At 44.7% G+C, this 21,521-nt stretch overlaps 1 protein-coding gene across 2 annotated transcripts in view; it reads left to right on the top strand.

The window, feature by feature from the left end:
- LOC138950600 (centrosomal protein POC5-like) overlaps positions 1–21,521 on the top strand; it is a 42,934-nt gene that overhangs the window by 12,741 nt on the left and 8,672 nt on the right. For both annotated transcript variants that reach the window (XM_070322305.1, XM_070322304.1), the window contains 7 exons: positions 3,383–3,527; positions 5,385–5,528; positions 6,470–6,639; positions 8,020–8,090; positions 11,198–11,396; positions 14,649–14,828; positions 19,414–19,576. In XM_070322305.1, coding sequence (XP_070178406.1) covers positions 5,387–5,528; positions 6,470–6,639; positions 8,020–8,090; positions 11,198–11,396; positions 14,649–14,828; positions 19,414–19,576 — 925 coding nt within the window. In that variant the 5' untranslated portion in view covers positions 3,383–3,527; positions 5,385–5,386. The remainder of the gene's footprint in view (positions 1–3,382; positions 3,528–5,384; positions 5,529–6,469; positions 6,640–8,019; positions 8,091–11,197; positions 11,397–14,648; positions 14,829–19,413; positions 19,577–21,521) is intronic.

Genomic DNA, 21,521 nt, shown 5'->3' with positions numbered 1-21,521 from the left:
AGCATTTTCTCTCTGCCCTTCAGGGCACCCATGTGTTGATTCATACCGACAACACGACAGTCGCTGCCTACCTCAACAAACAGGGCGGTTCCCGATCTCAACTGTTGTCCAGCCGAGCATGCGAGATCCTTTCTTGGTGCGCTCGCCATCAGATTCTGGTCTCGGCTCGTTACCTGCCCGGCTGCCTGAACGTCCTGGCCGACGCCCTCAGCCGGTCCTCTCAGATCCTCCACACAGAGTGGACCATCGCACATCAGGCGCTCCTCCGCCTTTGGGCGCAGGTAGAGCGACCGATGGTCGACCTCTTTGCCACGAGGTTTTCGCGTCGCCTTCCGATCTTTTTCTCCCCGTTTCCGGACCCGGAAGCGTGGAAGATCGACGCGATGACGATCAGCTGGACAGGGCTAGTGGCTTACGCCTTCCCTCCCACTCCACTCATCGGAAGGGTCCTGCGAAAAGCCGACTTAGAGCGGCCTCGTCTTCTTCTCGTGGCACCGCGCTGGCCCAGTCAGCATTGGTTCCCGGACCTCCTGCGGCTCGCCAGCGGCCCGCCAATTCCGCTCAGCCTCCGGCGAGGGGAGCTTCTACAGCCCAGGACGGGCATTCTTCACGATCGCCCCGAGTTCCTGGATCTTCACGCCTGGCGACTGTTCGGCGATCACTGAAGCGCTCTGGCGCCTCAGATCTTACTTTGGACTTAGTCCAGAAGGCTCACAGGCGTTCCACCTCCTCTGTTTATTCATCGCACTGGCTGGCTTGGACTCGATGGTGTGCAGCTAACAATGTTGTCCCGGTCGCCCCGCGATCAATGCAGGTCGCAAACCACTTGGCATGGCTCTCCGCTCAGGGACGCGCCGCGTCCACTTTGCGCGTTCGCCGCTCAGCCATCTCGGTTACTCTTAAGCAGCTTGGTCGCTCCATCTCCCTCGGGGGAGTCATCGCGAGTGTGCTAAAGGGCGCGGCCCTCAGTTCTGCAACGGAGAGAACTTCTGTTCCGGCTTGGGACGTTCTGCTAGTACTCGAATTTCTCCGTTCTAGTGCTTTTGAACCTTTACAAGACGCTAGTCTTTCTGACCTTACGCGCAAAACTCTCATGCTCATACTGCTCGCTTCCGCGCGAAGGGGCAGCGAGATCCACGGCCTCTCAGGTCTAGACCGTGATATCACTTTTGAAAGAGACGGCTCGGTTTCACTGCGTTTCCGTCCCGATTTTCTCGCCAAAAATCAAAAACCTGACCAACTTTCACCGATCATTTCCATTCGGCCTCTTCGGGACATTTTAGCCCCCGGCGATCCGGATCTTTCTAACTGTCCGGTACGCGCGCTTAAGGCTTACTTGTTGCGTACCGCTCCGATTCGAGCATCAGCTCAGAAGTTGTTGTTTATTTCGATTAATACAGCCCGAAATAAAGACATTGCAAAAACCACGCTTACCAGATGGTCTTCCACACTTATAAGGCATGCCTATCAGTGGTGGCAGACACAAGGGGGGGGGCAGTCAGTCCTTCCTCTTCGATCACCTCGGACTCACGAGGCTCGAGCGTGGGCAACTTCCTTAGCTGTCCTCAAGTCTGGAAGGATGTCAGACGTCCTCAAAGCTGCATACTGGACGTCTCAAGATGTCTTCCTCAGCTACTACCTCCGGGACATTGCCAGCACTCACCCGGACGGTACCAACTGCCTCCCAGCCATGGTTGCCGCAGGCCAGATACTTCCAAGAGTTTAATGTGAGTATCCCACCGCCTTTATGTGCAATCTGCCATTTATGTGAGTTGAGGTAAGAATATGTGATTGAATCGAAAATTTCAAAACTAAATTTTCATTTAATTAATATACTTACTCAACTCACATCGTTTATACCCTCCCATCCATCCCCGCTAACATTATATGTGTTACAGGTGTGTGTTTCCGTGGGGGAATGACGGCCGGTAGTAGGACCGCGCATGTGCGGGTTACCGGTAGGGGAGGTGACTCCCGTCCTTGACTACGGATTGTTTTTCTTTGGGAGTTACTTCCCCCCTTACCAGGGTCGAGTACTACTTCAATATCTTAGCAATGAACTGAAGTTAATGCCATTTATGTGAGTTGAGTAAGTATATTAATTAAATGAAAATTTAGTTTTGAAATTTTCGATTTCTGATGAGTAACTGTTTCCCAAACGATTGAGAGTGGTGACAACAATGAACACTAACAAAATTGGTTTTTATTCCTTGGTATTGACTCTTGGTTACTTCCTATACCGACTGCTATTGAAGTTTAATATCATCTGCACAGTTTTTCTTTCGGCTTAAATTGGTATGATGAACATTGCATTTTCCAACCCAAGAAACACCTGTTTTTCTCAAACCAAACACTGAAGTGAAATAGAGATTGAGTGATTTGTTTTATGACTAAAAAGAAAACTTTATTTACGTTAAGTGTTCGCAGAAGACCCCCCCGCGGGTTAGGGGGAAGAATTTACCCGATGCTCCCCAGCATGTCGTAAGAGGCGACTAACGGATTCTGTTTCTCCTTTTACCCTTGTTAAGTGTTTCTTGTATAGAATATAGTCAATGTTTGTAAAGATTTTAGTCAAGCAGTATGTAAGAAATGTTAAGTCCTTTGTACTGGAAACTTGCATTCTCCCAGTAAGGTAATATATTGTACTACATTGCAAGCCCCTGGAGCAAATTTTTGATTAGTGCTTTTGTGAACAAGAAACAATTGACAAGTGGCTCTATCCCATCTCCCCCCTTTCCCCGTTGCGATATAACCTTCGTGGTTGAAAACGACGTTAAACACCAAATAAAGAAAGAAAGAAAAGTTCGCAGAAGAAGAATAAAACAAAAAAACAGAGAAGAAAGGACAGTTTACTTTACTCACTGTCGGTTATGCCGCTCGCTGTTGCCATGCATGTTGGGCAGCAAAAGGAGAGTTTAGAGAGTGCTTAATTGCAGACAAAACAATACATAGAACCTTCATCTGTCAATCTTAAAACTTCTTCTTCTTCAGCTTTCCAGAAATGCTGGTGACATGTGAGCTCGTTTGCCCATTTGGTTTCCCGACACTATACTCTGAGAGCATAGTCAGCTTCACTCCGCTTTCGTTGAGTATAGACATGCTGGGTATTTTCGTGTTTCCATAACCCACCAAACTCCGACATGGATTAGAGGATCTTTTCCGTGCGCACTTGGTCTTGTGCTTGCGTGTACACACGAAGGGGGTTAAGTCTGCACATAAGTTGACCTGGGAGATCGAAAAAATCTCCACACCTAATCTTAACCCACCAGGCGGCAGCGACCGAGATTCGAACTCACGACCTCCCGATTAGGAGGCCGACGTCTTACCACCACGCCATCAATCTTACAAGTGAACTTATAAGACTTAACATGATTGTTGCCAGGAAGAGTATGATGAGCTGTTGAAGTACGCGGTGGTGGTGCCAGAGTACAACCCAAGAGAGGTACGGGGGAAACTGTCCGACACCAGAGGAATCTTCAACAGTCGTGACGAGGACATCATTACTGTTGGTGCCTCACAGCAAGCCGGTGGGTATTACATGTATTTATAAATGATTAAAGGCATAGTCAGTTTTTTGTGTGTGGAATTTTGGAGACTGTCAAGGCCATTTTTCAGATCATCAACTCATGTCCACATACCTCAAAATTTCCTGTAGTCTAATTTTACATCTTTTTAAGAATCCCTTCTCTGGTTACTTGTCTGTTGTGTGTGTGTCTTGTTTGTCAGGCATGGGAATTGTCCGCCGAAAGGCACATTTCCGCCAAATGTTTTGTTTGTTCTGCTGGAAAAAAAAAATGGGGGAGGCAAAAATGGTTCTAAAAACTGAATTTAATGGCAAACTTGGAGCTAAGATGACACCAAATTGCACCATATGGGTTCTTTTGGAGATTTTTTTTTTCGGGAGAACATGCCCCCGGACTCCCCTAGTAAGGCTAGGCGCTTTGCGCTGTCGACTTTCCTATTACTTGCACATTTTTAGCCTTTTGTACAAATATCAATTCCCAATCCCCAATTCCCAATTCCCATGCCTGTTTGTTCTCTTTGAGGACCGCAAGCAGTGTAAAATGTTCTCAGCTAAGGCCTCAGTCATTGATCACTGATGTGTATTAATTGATCTGACAGTGTTTTCATCCCAGGATTGTCAGCTGTCCAATAATTTTGTCATGTAGAATTTTTTCTGACAGGACATTTTCAATCCAGGTCTAACTGACCTTTTGTTCTCCAAGTCAGGGAACAAGACTGCTGAAGGTGGAGGTACTAATGTCAATGTTTCATGTTGCATTTGATTAAAGGTACAGGGGTGTCGTTTGGGTCGGCCCTTCGGCCAATCGCCGATTTTTTTTTACTTTGGCCAAAACTTTCATGTCTCTATCGGCCAAATGTCCGAAGAGTATTCGCCTAAATCGGCCAAAGTTTGTCCAGTTTTTTTTTGTATTGGTCAGGCTTTGATTGCTAAAACTGCTGCCGATGTACTTAGTCAACTGACTGACGTTTATTTCCTTTGCGAATACCAAAAACGAAACATCAATGTTTTGAACGGAAGCCAGTGCCAAAAAATATAGATGCCAGAGTGGTTTCCCTTGGAAAAGGGAAACCACACTCTCAGCGTTTGCGTTCACCGGTTCGCGATAAGTTTATCAATTAGTCAGTGATTTGGATTTGAACATCATGTCGCAACCAAAAAAGAAAAAAACTAAATTGGCCAAGGTTTGCTACCCTTCGCCAAGGTAAGTGATTCCGGACAAAATGACAGGAACACCGCGAATGTGGACAGTGTCAGTGTGAGTGGTAGTAGTGTTGTCGAGTCGATCAAAGCAGACGACATAGCAGACGATAGAGTTGCCATTTATCAGCCCATGCTGTGAGGTTATCCAGGTCACTTTGCAACATCGCGAAGTCATCGACAGCCGGGGGAAGAGTTAATTGTTTAATTGTCACAGTATGCGACATGTCTTCCTTCTAACCATACTATGATGTCGGCTGCTGACACCAGTTGATCATGTTTAAAATCAAGGATAAGCCAGAAATTGTTTATAAGATAGCTAAAATGCTCCCGCTTCAGGGGGGCTTTGCCCCACAGACCCCCCAACGGGACCCTGGACCCCAGGTTGTACCCACCCTCCCCCCCCCCCCCCCCCTGTAATCTGTGTTCCTAAGATAATGATTGTATGTATTGGTGTTCCCCTCTTGAGTCTTGTGCTTCAATGTTGCGGTGACTTTGTATGAGCCAAAATAATGGCCGAAAATGTTCCAAGATGTCCTAAATTAAGCTTTCTGACAGTTTCGGCCAAATGTCCCAACATGAAAATGTCTAGCAACACCCCTGAGGTAGCGTTCATAAACCTATCATTTGTTTTACATTTTTTGTAAATTTCTTTTTACAGCCATGGACGGAGCCCAACGCAGGGAATCCCTTGAAGAGGAAGGAGAGAAAACTTCCATAAGCAGACCAAATAACTCTGCAGAGCAATTGCCCGACTTTGGACAGAGTTCAATCGACTCTCAAGTACGCACTTCAGACACTTCAGGTTAGAGACCTCGTTTGGGATTGGTGATTATTTCATAATATTGCTATTCTGAAAGATACATGGGAGAATTAGGGGGTTGTGATAGGATAGGCTCACACAGCCCTATTCCGATCATCGGGCCATATTCCGAAGGAAGTTGCTGAATATCCTTTTCATATTTGCAATTTGACAAAGAAACATGCTTCTGGTTTTTAGGATGTGTATGCAGCACACGCGTACCTGGCCATGTTTGCGTCTGTGACTGGTCGACAGACGATGCAATTTGCACATTTGTTTTCTTACGGTACATAAAATACATTCTGTGTAAAATCTAATTCTTTTACAGGCACCAAACCGTGCAAAATTCAAGTAGCTGTCAGCATTATACTTGTCTCAGCTAAATATCGAACCCTATTGCTACGCTGAAAACACAGAAGCTGTTATTACACAGCTCTGCATTGTTTACATGTGCTGTTAAAGATGTGGTGCTGTTTTACAATCTTGATTAGTGCATGTTATTGTACTTTAATTTACAAGGAGACACATAGATTATAAATAATTATTTCGTTTAAGCCTGTCCATAGTCAAATGTTTGATTGGCAGTGGCCTAGTGGATAAGACATGGGCCCCCTAATCGGAAGGTCGTGAGTTCAAATCGCAGCCGCCTGGTGGGTTTAGGGTAGAGATTTTTCAGATCTCCCAGGTCAACTTATGTGGATACCGGCTAGTGCCTTATCCCCCACCGTGTGCCCATTGGAAATAACAGTTGTTCACAGAAGTGCTAAGAACTGTGTCAGAGGGCACAACAGAGTGCTGTTAACAATAGTCAGTATTGTAACAATGGTAACAACATTGGCCTATGGCCAGACACCCACTGTGAATGAAAAATGTATTGGTATTGGAATATTACAAGTGCAGAATAGGTGTTCCCAGGTCTGAATGGTATGGACCTTTGGTTTCAGCGGATGACCATGGCAGAGGCGGCTCCTTCATGAGGTCCATGTTCCCCGATGCAAGGGGGTGGGAGAGAGACACGAGGGAGACGGTGCACTTGACCACCATTGACCCTGACCTTGGCAAGATGGAGACGCTCATGGACCAGTGGTCGCTCGATCTCAAGCGCAACGTTCTGGTATGAGTAGAAACAAATTTGGTTGGGGGGGGGGGGGGGGGGGTGGTGGAGTGGGTTGATTGGTCACCTGATTAGCGGTTGTGTGTGTGTGTGGAAGTGTATGAGTGTGGTTTTGTGGTAGTGTGTGTTTGTGGTAGTGTTTGTGGTAGTGTGTGAGTGTGGTTGTTTTGTGGTAGTGTGTGTGTGGTTGTTTTGTGGTAGTGTGTGTGTGTTTTTTTTTGTGGTAGTGTGTGTGTGGTTTTGTGGTACATGTAGTGTGAGTGTGGTTGTTTTGTGGTAGTGTGTGTGTGGTTGTTTTGTGGTAGTGTGTGTGTGGTTGTTTTGTGGTAGTGTGTTGTTATTGGTTTGTGGTAGTGTGTGTGTTTGTGTACGTACATTATACGTACGCATGGACGGATGCATAGTGTATGTGTGTGTTGCTCTGTGTGGCTACAGTGGAACCCCCCTGACCTCAAAAATCTGAGAAAACAAGGTCTTATAAACGAGGGAGTCTTAAAATGGAGGTCATTTTATGAACAGAAAATCTGAGAAAACAAGGTCTTGAAAAGAAGGAGTGTTAAATTGTCTTGTTTTATATATTTATTTTATTTTTATTTATTTACGAGGATTTATATCGCGCACGTATCTCACCACACAAGGCGACTCAAGGCGCATGTTACCTATTAATGCCGTGTGAGATGGAATTTTTTACACAATATATCACGCATTCACATTGGCCAGTAGATCGACTGCCTTTAGGCGCTGCATCCACCTTTCACCGCCTATTATTCCAGGTCTTGGAAGAGGGGTTCCACTGTATTTGCATGTGTGCGCTAGTGTATCATGTATCTGTCTGTCAGTGTTTGTTGTGTATGTTTTGAACTTGAAAACATGTAATTCTCTGTGTGTGTGTGTGTGTGTGTGTGTGTGTGTGTGTGTGTGTGTGTGTGCGTGTGTGCGTGTGTATGTGTGTGTGTGTGCATGCCTGTGTGTGTGTGTGTGTGTGTGTGTGTGTGTGTGTGTGTGTGTGTGTGTGTGTGCATGCCTGTCTGTGGGTGTGCGTGTGAGTTTTAGTTTTACTTGCATTTCAAGGTATTTGTACGTACAACTCAGTCCGCTTTCTTGTTGTTCTTGGTGACAACATTAGGAAAGGTGTCTTGGCAAAGTTTGCTCACAAAAATGTGTGAGGTTTATTTAAAAAATCATTCATTTATGCAGTGGCAGGGTTAAAATCTGTAGCTGTTGTCTTTCTGATTGTCACACTTTCCTAAACAAAAAACCCCAAAAAGGGGGTATAATTCATTTTAGAACGACTAACTACATTGTTTTGAACAAAGATTTTGGGCATTGTTTTCAGCAAGGAAAGCAATTTTCCTCTCAGTTTTGTTTCTTTTTTTTCAGTCTGAGTTTTCCCAGGCCAAGACTGTCATCGAACAAAGATGTAGGACGGAACTACTCAAAGAAACCAACAGGTACGCAGAGACAACCGTTAATACATGTTTACAAAACACCCAACACAAACAGAAGGCTGTCGAGGGATGGCCAAATCTAAAGATTTGAACTTGCCAGCTGGGCGAGTAACTTCAAGAAAGTCACAAGCCCGGCAGAAATGTTGCTGGCCCAGTACATGCCACAATTGATCCTCGGTGTTTATATGGCTTTAAAACCCAATATTACAACCAAAAGGGTCGCATTTGACCAGAATTTTCACTGGCCAGCAGGGCGAGTTGCGAGGCGGTTTCCACTAGCTTGGCGGATTTTTTACTTGCCCCTGGCGACCGGGCGGACTATTGGGCCATCCCTGCTGTCAATGGACAAAAGATCAGTGTTTTAGGTTTTCTCAAATTTGTGTATTTGTGGAACATTCTTAGAATTGGATCACTGAAAATGGAGTGATACAGGTCACAGTGGGGCTAAGGTCACATTAGGGTCAAGTTTGGGTCAATAAGAAGAAAATCATCGGTCTCTGGGGCATTATCAGGCCTGACTGTGGCGAGTATTTTACTCGCAAAGGCGAGTAGACACATGTAAATAGTGAGTCGAAATTTTAATCTACTCGCCAAATGCAAATAAATTGCTAAAACAAATGTTTGGTTTAGCGAGTAAAATTTGCTCTCTGGGGAGTAAATTATGAGAAGTACTAGCCAGAGGCCGGTGCCCCATTTTGTGGACTTTTGAATATCTTATGGAGGTACAGCAGCAAATATTTTGTTCACTATTCAGATTTTACATATGACAAAAGGTGAGTTGTATAAGTATTTACTTCTCTTGTTCTATCATGGCTGTCTGTGTGAAACTATAGATAAGTCATTGGTACAGTGGAACCCCCCGTTTGAGACCTCTAAAATCTGAGAAAATCAGGTCTTAAAAAGGAGGGAGTCTTAAAATGGGGGTAAATTTACACAGGTTTTCAACAGAAAGTCTGAGAAAACAAGGTCTTAACAAGAGGCGAAGCCTTCAAGGCTCACGTAAGAAATCGACAAACAGTAACACAAACTCAATCACTCCGTCACACATACACACACACAGTAAGCATAGACACAGTGCAAGAGTGGGAGACGCTAGATCTAGATCTGTCTGTCTGTAGCCTACTTACGAGTTACGGGGACACGACTGCCACTGAGATCGACACTGCCCTTTCGACAGCGCTTCCTCGCGCAGACACTGAAAACACGCTGTGCTGATCAACCTGTAGGAAATCTCCTTTGGTATCTTCTTTATCTATTTTTTCTGGAGCCGCTACGAAACCGAACAATGTGAAATTGTCTTCCCCGAATCGGCGAATGCAGCTCGGTTAGAACTGAGAAGTGAATCTATACCACAATCCTTCACGCGATCTGACCTAACCTTGACCCCTGACCTGGTCTACATACAGCAGTCCCTGCAATGTACGGCCCCGGCGTGAGCGGACACCTGACATGTACGGACACATTTGCTCGGCACGGAGTGTTTTCCTTCTATATTTGCCCCCCTTAAACGGACACCTGCAAAACGTGGACACGGACACTCATTTTCGGTCCCAACAGCAGGTCATACCTCCAATGTACGGACAGACCATCGTCAAATTTTCACCACAACAAAATCGATAACAGAGCAGTCCGGCTCTTGGTGCAAAGATCACAGCCGCAATGGCGTGACGACAGTCACTGGTAACTTGAGTGCATCAGGAGGGGGGGTAGTTTTGGTCAGGAGTGGAGTACATGCGAAGATGCCAACATGAAACTGCACTGTCCTCTTTATTCTTGTCTGTTGGACGTAAACAACAGAAACCACAGTCGATGAAGGTCCTGAGCGAAAGAAAGTGAAAAACCGGCCACAGTTCTCAGCATCGTGTGTCTGTGTGTAACCTCTTTCATTGACAAGATACTCTTGTTTCCCCTCAGCCTTGACCAGTGAGTCGGTTGCCTAATCTGTGAACCCTTCAGTTGTCTTGCTGTGTCAAAAGTTACCACACAGTCACCTGGTTTTGCTCTGAGTGAACAGTTGGAGCTGACCTCTCTGGCCACAGCCCAACAGTACATGGCTGGAGGGAGTGAGAGAGAGAGGGAGGGGGGGGGGGGTGGAGGGGTAGCTGGCTAAACTCTGTGGGGTGTCCGGTGTCACTGCATGTCAGCAGGAAGACCATTGGAGAGAAATAGAGAGGTGTACTCTTCCACACAATTTCCAAGCATCAGTTGTCACGGCTTGGGGTAGGCATTAGTGAGGGAGAGTGGGAGCTGTGTTACTGTTATGTACAGTGTATTTCCGACTGAAGAGTGAAAAGTCACTGCCATGCCACATGGTCGGCATGCAATCAATAAAGCCAGACAAGATGAAAATAAATTACATGATTATGACATGCAGCTCTATCTGCTGCTATTTATTAAAACTGGGTTTCAAGCTTATTCTTGCAAAGCATCTGCACACGCTCCTCTGTGCTGTGTTTGTGTGGCTGCTTTCGTATGTCAGTGCATGGTGAGTGTGTTCACTGCCTTGAGGATTTATTTTATCTCTTCTTTTCAACACTTTTCATACAAATCATTTTTACAGAACGTTTAAAGAAGTATTAGGAGTTTATTGTTTAGTAGCCACAAGAAGTGATTAGCATAGACTCAATCCTGTTGTTTGTGTGTCTCTGTGTGAGTGTATGGGGGAGGGGGTGGTGTGGTCACCCCTCCCGTGACCGGACACCTGCAATGTACGGACAGTTTTGCTATGGCCCAAGGGTGTCCGTTCATGAGAGGGACTGCTGTACCACACACAACACAAATCAGTCACCTGTTTTTACCCCCCCAAAACCCACCACCACCCGTTTTCTTTGGATACACACTTTATCTACATATGTGCCGACGAAATGGTGATCATTGCTTCAATACTTTGAAGCTGTTGCTTGGATAATAACCCGGTAAAATTAGTATTTCGGTGTTCAGTCAAATGTTAAAGTTTCTATCACACATGCACACACGCACGCACGCACAGACAGACAAAAGTTAGCATCGCATAGGCTACACTTACGTGAGCCAAAAAGGAGGGAGTTTTGAATCGGGGGGTCTTAAAAGGGGGGTTCCACTGTACATGTGTATATATACGCATGCTGCAGACACGCCCAGGAGAAAGCAGCGCTGATCAAGGAGCTGGACGGCATGAAGGAGTTCCTGCACACGTACCAGAAGACCATGGAACGCAAGGACGTCATCATCTCCAACCTCACCACCGCCGTCTTCCGTCAGCGCGACAAGACCCTGCTCACGCGCAACTTTTCCAACTGGCGCATACAACACAACGACGCCAAGAGAGCGGTGAGCACTTCTGGGCCAAGGTTCATGAGAAATTTACCAACCGGGTTTAAGCCAGTTGAAATTAGATTGGTTGAAATTGAGATTTCTTCTGATTTCAACGAATTGGACCCCGCGGTATGTTCTCTCACGATTTGGTGGCACCCACTTTCGGTTCGTGCACCGCAGCCCTGGGGACTGCTCTGTGTGTGTTTCTGTGTGTGTGTGTTTCTGTGTGTGTGTGTTTCTGTGTGTGTTTCTGTGTGTGTGTGTGTTGGGAGTACAGGGTTCAGTTTACTAGTGCGCCTTACGTCATTGGTGCATACAATCTTAAAATGTGCTATTAGAATTCCCTTCAGCAGATCAAAAAGGCGCTCTGAAATGACGTAGCATAACACTTCATGTCCCGAACAGTCTTTTGTGCTGGGGACAGAAATAGCAAATTAGCCTAGCTTAGCATGTACCACTGTGCCACCGTGTGCACACTTTACATTGAAGTACAGCCTTCGGAAGGAGCAAAGCGAAAGCGTGCGCAAGGTCGCGTTTGAGTAACACGCTGTGATTGGCTGTTAAATGTGTGGTGCATTGTGTGCAGCCAATCGGGCCAACTGTCCTGTCTTGCTTGAATGTTTGTCGTTGTGAACGCGCCAGCCGAGTGTTGATCGATTCTAGAAAACACCGGCCTGTACCCGAAACAATGCTTCCTGGGAACAAATTGTGGTGTCTTCCTGGGAACAAATTGTGGTGTCGTCCTGAGAACAAATCATTGTGGTGTCTTCCTGAGAACAAATCATTGTGGTGTCTTCCTGAGAACAAATCATTGTGGTGTCTTCCTGAGAACAAATCATTGTGGTGTCTTCCTGAGAACAAATCATTGTGGTGTCTTCCTGAGAACAAATCATTGTGGTGTCTTCCTGAGAACAAATCATTGTGGTGTCTTCCTGAGAACAAATCATTGTGGTGTCTTCCTGAGAACAAATCATTGTGGTGTCTTCCTGAGAACAAATCATTGTGGTGTCTTCCTGAGAACAAATCATTGTGGTGTCTTCCTGAGAACAAATCATTGTGGTGTCTTCCTGAGAACAAATCATTGTGGTGTCTTCCTGAGAACAAATCATTGTGGTGTCTTCCTGAGAACAAATCATTGTGGTGTCTTCCTGAGAACAAATCATTGTGGTGTCTTCCTGAGAACAAATCATTGTGGTGTCTTCCTGAGAACAAATCATTGTGGTGTCTTCCTGAGAACAAATCATTGTGGTGTCTTCCTGAGAACAAATCATTGTGGTGTCTTCCCTTAAGATTGTTGCCTGGCCTGATCAAGCAAGGATTGTATTTCAACTCTCTCGCCCGTCAACCTCATGCGACATTGCAGGGATGGCCAAATCTCACATTTTTAACTCGCCTGCCAGGCGGCTAACTTCAAGAAGGTTACTAGCCTGCCAGAAGTTTTTCCCGGCCGGGTACATGCCACAGTTCAAGCAGTGTTTATATGCCTATGAAATTCGATAGTAAAGCAAAAACTGTTGTATTTGACCAGAATGTTCATTGGCCAGCCGGGCAAGTTCCCACGCAGTTTCTAATAGCCCGGCGGATATTTTACTCGCTCCTTGGGATCGGGCGGACGTTTTGGCCATCCCTGAATTGAAACCAAACAAGGATGATGGTGAAAATAGGAAACGGTGTGCTTTGGCTGCTAATGATTCGAAAGAATTTTAACAAAACAAGTAACATTAACTGAAGGCTGATCCTTGGTTTCGATACTTCTTCTTCTTCTTCATTCCCATAAGGATTTGATACGATAAGGGACTTTTGTTTTGTGAGAAATGTCAAAATCTTGGAAAAGCCAATGGCACTGGCGAAAGGGGGGGTGTTCCATTGTGTACAGTTAGAAAGGTCATTTCCACTTTGTTTGTTCGTTCGTGGGCTGAAACTCCCACGGCTTTTACGTGTATGACCGTTTTTACCCCGCCATTTAGGCAGCCATACGCCGCTTTCGGAGGAAGCATGCTGGGTATTTTCGTGTTTCTATAAGCCACCGAACACTGACATGGATTACAGGGTCTTTTTCGTGCGCACTTGGTCTTGTGCTTGCGTGTACACACGGGGGTGTTCGGACACCGAGGAGAGTCTGCACACAAAGTTGACTCTGAGCAATAAATCTCTCGCCGAACGTGGGGACGAACTCACGCTGACAGCAGCCAACTGGTCATTTCCAGTTATAGCTTACAATGACGTGTGTGACAGGGAGACTACTGCGTCACTCTTCACAGCAGACTGCACTTGTCGGCCGTTGAAGGGCGCGAGCTATTTATAGCTTGATGTTTCTTCTATGTCGCTCACACCTGTGAATTGTAGAGTTGTGTTTGTGATACCATAACAGTTTTTATAGGGCTAAGAAATGAGCTCTAAAATGTTCAACCCAGTGTTTGTCAGTTTGACTGGGCTTCGCCTCTGAAGGTGATTGTGGTTCTTCTTGCACTCCTTCTTCTTCTTCTTCTGCGTTCGTGGGCTGAAACTCCCACGTACACTCGTGTTTTTGCACGAGTGGAGTTTTACATGTATGACCGTTTTTACCCCGCCATTTAGGCAGCCATACGCCGCTTCCAGAGGAAGCATGCTGGGTATTTTCGTCTTTCTATAACCCACCGAACTCTGACATGGATTACAGGATCTTTTCTGTGCACACTTGGTCTTGTGCTTGCGTGTACACACGAAGGGGGATAAGCCACTAAGCAGGTCTGCACATAAGTTGACCTGGGAGATCGGAAAAATCTCCACACTTAACCCACCAGGCTGCCGGGGCCGGGATTCGAACCCTCGACCTTCCGATTAAGAGGCCGACGTCTTACCACCCTGCCACAGCGCCCGTCCTTCTTGCACTGGAGTGGATGAGAAAAAAGCTGCTGCTGCTTTCTTACTATTGCTGTCCCTAGTACTAGCGACTATTTGGGACATAAGGCTAAATAAAAATATCATGTGTTGGTTTAGGGTAACCCAACCGACCCTATTTTTCCCCCCGCCAACCCTAAAACTTTGTTTTTATTTCTAAAAAAAATACCCAACTTTTGACACATTTTGGGAACCATACTGAGACCAAGGGAAGTAACCTCCTTTAAAATCGACTAAATAAAAAATTTAAAGTAAAAAAAAAAAGCTGACCCACCGACCGTATCTTTTTTGGTCACTCCCCAAACCAACATATATTTTTGTTTGGCCTAACGTGGCTGAGACTATTCTTGCAGCACTCTGTTACACATGTACTATTTATGTTTGCAGCAATTTGCCCAGCAGCTGGCTAAGTTGCACCACGAGCGAACGCTGAGCCGGCGCGTACTGAGTGCCTGGTTCTCCTTGATCCACGGCAAGTGGCGCAATCGTGCCGAGAAGGCCTGTCAGGGCAAAGCGCAGGAGGTCTGCATGCAACTCACCGCTGACTACGAAGCCAAGATCGGCCAGGTAAGTTGCTGGAATGGTTGGTGGGGGAAATAACTATGCAGGGTTCAGCCTACGGGTCGTTTCTTCTTCTCTTCCTCTTCTTTGTTTATGGACTGTAACTCCCATGTTCACTCATGTTTTTGCACAAGTGGATTTTTACATGTATGACCGCTTTTACCCCGCCATGTAGGTAGCATACGCTGATTTCGGTGGAAGCATGCTGGGTATCTTTGTGTTTTTATAACCCACTGAACACGGAAATGGATTACAGGATCTTTTCCGTGGACACTTGGTCTTGTTCTTGTGCGTACACACAAAGGGGGATAAGGCACTACAGTGGTACTCCCGACGAACGACCCCCCCATCAGAGACCCTCTCCCTTCTCAGACCTCATTCTTGCTGACGGATTAGTTTTGCTATATAAATCACCCCCCATGGCCGACTCCCCCCAGAACCCGATTTGCGACCGACTAGTTGTTACAATTTGCGACCTTGTAACAACATTTTCAAATCAAAACCTAACAAAAAATCGTAACGTTTTACTTGAAACTCTGAAAAAAGATCGCAAAAATCACTCGGCCGGAAATATAACAGACGACGCGTTTAGGTCTAGATTGCGCATGTCCGGCGTTCACAATTTTACGATCCCAACATGCCCTTTTCTTTGTCCACTTCCTTTCGAAAAATCAACAAACACACGCGCGAGCATCAACGATCTTCTTCTTCGACCATGGCTTCGAACTCTCCTTCAACTTCAAACGCTCAATCGCGCGGAAAGAAGAGGAAAATTTTGACTCTGGAACAGAGAATGGAAGTGGTGAAACGGAGCCGTAAGGGCGAAACGGAAATTTCGATCGCGCGGTCGTTTGAGGTAGGAAAAACTCAGATTCAATCGATCGTCAGCGACCAAGAAAACGTGGTCAATCGATGGGAGACCGGCAAAAATTGTGACCGCAAATACTCCAAGGCAAGGAAATGTATTTATGGTGACCTCAACGAACGCGTTTGGAGTTGGTTTTGTGATGCACGTCGACATGGCCGATGTCTTGCTCAATTTTGACAGTCAAATTAAGAAAGAACACTTGAAGAGAAAGTCTCAAGCATCTCAGACTTCCTGTGAAATCTTTCTTCAAACCAGTGTAAAATGTGACAGGTGTATAGTCCTCTTCCAAATACTGACACCCATATGAACATAAACTCTTTTGACTCCCAAATATCTACTATATAATACTGGTAGGATTTTCGGTGGTTTTTCGATTCCTGTGACCAAACCGCGCGGATTTGTGCCTTCTCCTTCGGTTGCTATGCCAACGTGACCCAGGAAATCGATTCCGCTAGGTCCCGACTTCCAATTTTGTCCACGAACAAAGTTTGAAGAGGTTTGTCTCGCAAATTTGAGCAGACAACAGTGAACTTTGACCTGAACTTTGACATCGCGGCGAAAGAGATCTGTGATCGGTTCTTCTTCAACTTTCGGTTCGACTAAACACGCGACCGCACCTCAGACGAACCTAGCTGTGTGTTTTATTTCTCTACCCCAGACGAACCTAAAATAATAAGAAGATAGATAGATCTGTTTATCTGTTAATGGAACTCCAAAATATTCCATAGATTTGTTTACTAAATAGTTCGAAACATTATCACCTGATAAGTCGCCGTATAACCTTATAGGTTCCAGCGACTAAATATTTTCCCCCGGTGCAACCATAGACATGTACGTCATCATGATCTCCCCTTAATTTGACCGTTATTTTGGCTGTCTTAGTGAAATGGTAAGATATATCTCTATGTTTTTTACATGTAAGTGTTCGGAAAAAATACAGTTATAGCAGTTATGTACAAAAATAAGCAGCATATGCTCTTTTTGCCAAAGTAAAGTCCTTTTTTCTTCTGGTTTCTTATATGTGTCACAGCACACCGCAAGCTTTTAGGCGAATAGCAAGTGAGTGGTATATATATATCATCAATTTTATAGTAGGTAACGGTGTAAATTAGTTGCCATGTTCATGTCCTTTATACGTTTTCCATATTCCATATGTGTCATTTAATTGTGTGTTGCTTGATGCCATGTATGTATGTGTGTGTGTGTGTACATGACTTTAAATAAGCATGGATTGGATGTGTGCACTCGATTGTGTGTGTGAACCATGTATATATTTTCTGTTGTCAATTACATATGTTATACTATGCGTTTGAATCATTAAGTATTTTAGACGTCATACTTTTTTTCGTATCTTCACGATGGCTTTTTACCCGTTTAAATTTTAATGCTTCCAACTTTCAAAGCGCTGCACGGCTGGGAAGAGATGCGCACTTTTATCACTGTTGTTCATGTAGACGTAATCATGGATTTATGCAAACGTCATACCTGCTGTATTTTATTTTGTTTGTTTGTATAGTCGCGTGCGGTCGCGCAGTCTTTTTGGTCAGTTCCGATTACCTCCCATTGATGCGAAAACCTATATGACTGTTTTTTGTTATTTTTCTCTCTGTTAATTCACCAGTGGCTATGTAACATGTGTTACAGAATTGCACCGGTGTAAGGGTTAACATTTTATTTTTCACCAAGAGAATATAATTCATTATATGCGGGATAATGTGCGGGGGGGGGGGGGGGGGGGGTGCAAACAACATTTTCACAACCTTATAGGTTCCAGCGACTAAATATTTTCCCCCGGTGCAACCATAGACATGTACGTCATCATGATCTCCCCTTAATTTGACCGTTATTTTGGCTGTCTTAGTGAAATGGTAAGATATATCTCTATGTTGTTCACATGTAAGTGTTCGGAAAAAATACAGTTATAGCAGTTATGTACAAAAATAAGCAGCATATGCTCTTTTCGCCAAAGTAAAGTCCTTTTTTCTTCTGGTTTCTTATATGTGTCACAGCACACTGCAAGCTTTTAGGCGAATAGCAAGTGAGTGGTATATATATATCATCAATTTTATAGTAGGTAACGGTGTAAATTACTTGCCATGTTCATGTCCATTATACGTTTTCCATATTCCATATGTGTCATTTAATTGTGTGTTGCTTGATGCCATGTATGTATGTGTGTGTGTGTGTACATGACTTTAAATAAGCATGGATGTGTGCACTCGATTGTGTGTGTGAACCATGTATATATTTTCTGTTGTCAGTTACATATATGTTATACTATGCGTTTGAATCATTAAGTATTTTACACGTCATACTTTTTTTCGTATCTTCACGATGGCTAAAAATTTTAATGCTTCCAACTTTCAAAGCGCTGCACGGCTGGGAAGAGATGCGCACTTTTATCACTGTTGTTCATGTAGACGTAATCATGGATTCATGCAAACGCCATACCTGCTGTATTTTATTTTGTTTGTTTGTATAGTCGCGTGCGGTCGCGCAGTCTTTTTGGTCAGTTCCGATTACCTCCCATTGATGCGAAAACCTATATGACTGTTTTTTGTTATTTTTCTCTCTGTTAATTTACCAGTGGCTATGTAACATGTGTTACAGAATTGCACCGGTGTAAGGGTTAACATTTTATTTTTCACCAAGAGAATATAATTCATTATATGCGGGATAATGTGCGGGGGGGGGGGGGGGGGGGGAGGGGTGCAAACAGCATTTTCACAAGCACATAACCAACAAAATGACATTGCATGCGCAGCACACAAAGTGCGTAGCACGGGTACCACTAGTTTTTTTAAATACATGTAGAGGATACAATTAAAGTAAAAAAATATAGAAAAAATACATACCTCTTGCTTTTTATTGAATTAGATTATCAAATTAAATCACCAAACCACAACTGTAATTATGCCACAACTTCGACGGACCCTGAAGGTATTTCTCTCTTTCTCTCTGTCACTGACTTTTTCTCTCTCACTGTCTTTTTCTGACCTGACCTCACCCCCCATGTAAGACCCCCCCCCTTTTAAGACCTACATTTGTCAGATTTTGGGAGGTCTTACATGGGGAGTACCACTGTAGCACTAACAGCTCTGCACTTAAGTTGACCTTGGAGATCGGAAAAATCTCCACCCTTGACCCACCAGGCGGAGGCGGCCGGGATTTGAACTCACGACCTTCCAATTAGAAGGCCGATGTTTTATCCAATACGCCCGTGCACCTGTCTACGGGTCGTTTGACGTCCTCGACCAAATTTAATGGAACATAGTGGAGGATGCTTAAGGCCAAGAATGCCAAGGGGGTCTTGTGTTTATATGGTCAGCAAGTGTTGCCACACCCAACACGGTCACAGTTGAGCGAACATGGCTGGTAGACTTAGCTCAGGGATTGCATCAATGCATGATTTTTGCCAATTTGTTGTATTGGTACCAATTTGCTGGCGTCCTGTTTTCCTTGCCACCAGGATGACATACATAAAGTAAAATAAATGTTGCCTCTTTTTCTCCAATACCAACCAAAATATCATATAACTTTCAAACACCTGAAATACATGGCTGCTGCTCTATGATAATTGTATCTCTAGCAATGAAAATAAAGCTTTCAAAGAAAGTTTTTCTGCAAAGATCATGCTCCTTGGCGCAATTTTCTCCTGTGCCCTACACCTTTTAACGCTACAGTGTGCAATTTCTATTTATAGCTGTGTTGTTGGTGTGACAGTTGAACGCAGAGCTGGAGGCGATGAGGGTGGAGATTCGACACCTGCAGGGCCAGCGAGAGAAGTACGAGGGTGCCATGAAGAAGGCGTTCATGCGTGGCGTCTGTGCCCTCAACATGGAAGCCATGACCATATTTCATGAAAAATCGTCAGATGAGGGGATTGGTGAGTCAAGTCAAATCAACAGTAACAGTAACAAGACCCCTCAAGGACTTCCCCCTTGGTTTTTCAGTTTTACTGTTCAAAGCATCCGTAAATTTACCCCCAATTTAAGACTCCCTCCTTTTTAAGACCTGATATTCTCAAATATTAGGTCTTAAAGTGGGGGGGTTCCACTGTACCTGAGTGTGAAGGGGGGGGGGGGGGCAAGTGGAAGGGGGTGCTCAGATCAGGAAGCATTCACATAGAGACACCAAGTCAGGGGTTGCAGTAACGTGACTTTATTTTAACATGTACCAGAAGGCAGTGTAGCTCGCTCCTCTATGTACAGCACAACTCTTACACAACTCGTCACAAAACTTTCCTCCGACGAAAACCGGTCACATCGCTGACACAAAACTAGCTGTCAAACGCATCTTCCAACACACACAAAAGGTCTCTTCACTTGCTCCTGCCAATCGAAGTTAATAATGGCTCAACTACACTCACAGCATTAACACAGCAACACCGACATCGTTCAATCATAAGTTGAACACAATCCAAATCACAACCTCTCTCTACGAAAAACACAAGGGGTCTGACAAAGCCCACGCTATCGGTCTGATTCTCACGTGCACCCGTTCAAACAATCAACGAATCAGAGACAAGCATCCATACACCCCCACAAGCTGCTACACACAACGTACCTGACGGCAGACACAACCTGGGTCAGGGGAAGATAATTAAACAGGGACTAAAAGTGAGAGACAATGAAATGACCGGGAGTAACTTTACTATATCATTGGTGACTGGTCACCACCTTGTCACATGAGCAATAACGTCAACAACAATCATCATTTTCTCAATTCTCTGTATGGTGATTTATTTGTTTATGCCAAACACATGGAAGCAATGTTGAATTTTCGCAGAGAGAAAAGAATAACATTAAGGAACAATACGTTCAAGACAAATCACCCGCAACAAAAACCACAATAACCACCATCCCTTTATAAATACGATCTCATTGTGGCGGTTGGAAAGTTGACACAGACACCCATGTCTGTATGTCAGGTGAGTGGTTGGGTCAGGGCAAAAAACAAACAACGTACATCACCACTTCATTTTCTATTTTTGGTTGTTCAGACGCATTTTTCAGTTTCACGCATTTCTCAGTTTGTTTGTGTGTGTATGTATGTATTGCTTTTTGTCTTGAGAACCCATTGAGATTGATTCAATCAATCAATCAATCAATCAATGCCCGTCACTCCTGTCAGGGTATGGGCCGCCAACAACAGCTCTCCAGAGTCCTCTGTCCTGGGCCATCTTTTCTATCTGACTCCAGGTGTAGCCCATCTTTGAGATTGATTCAGCATTCATCTTATTCTTTGTTTCATTCCCAGCTCCCTGTTTTTTTCATGTGGCCTATCTCCGTTACTTTTAAGAACCGATGTGCTCATCTTTTCAGTCTGTAAAGGGGGCTGGAGGGAGAGGGGGGGGGGGTGTCTGTTCTGCAGTGGAACCCCCCCCCCCCCAACCCCCTTTTAAGACCTCCAGAAAGCTGAAAAAACTCAGGTCTTTACAGAGGCTATGAACACAAAATCAGGTCTTTACAGAGGCTATGAACACAAAATCAGGTCTTTACAGAGGCTATGAACACAAAACCAGGTCTTTACAGAGGCTATGAACACAAAACCAGGTCTTTACAGAGGCTATGAACACAAAATCAGGTCTTTACAGAGGCTATAAACACAAAACCAGGTCTTTACAGAGGCTATGAACACAAAATCAGGTCTTTACAGAGGCTATGAACACAAAACCAGGTCTTTACAGAGGCTATGAACACAAAATCAGGTCTTTACAGAGGCTATGAACACAAAATCAGGTCTTTACAGAGGCTATGAACACAAAATCAGGTCTTTACAGAGGCTATGAACACAAAACCAGGTCTTTACAGAGGCTATGAACACAAAAT

This window comes from Littorina saxatilis, linkage group LG16 (assembly GCF_037325665.1).
Source record: "Littorina saxatilis isolate snail1 linkage group LG16, US_GU_Lsax_2.0, whole genome shotgun sequence".
Taxonomy (NCBI): Eukaryota; Metazoa; Mollusca; class Gastropoda; order Littorinimorpha; family Littorinidae; genus Littorina; species Littorina saxatilis.
The sequence above is the reverse complement of the archived record's forward strand: the minus strand, read 5'-3'. Positions and strand labels throughout refer to the sequence as shown.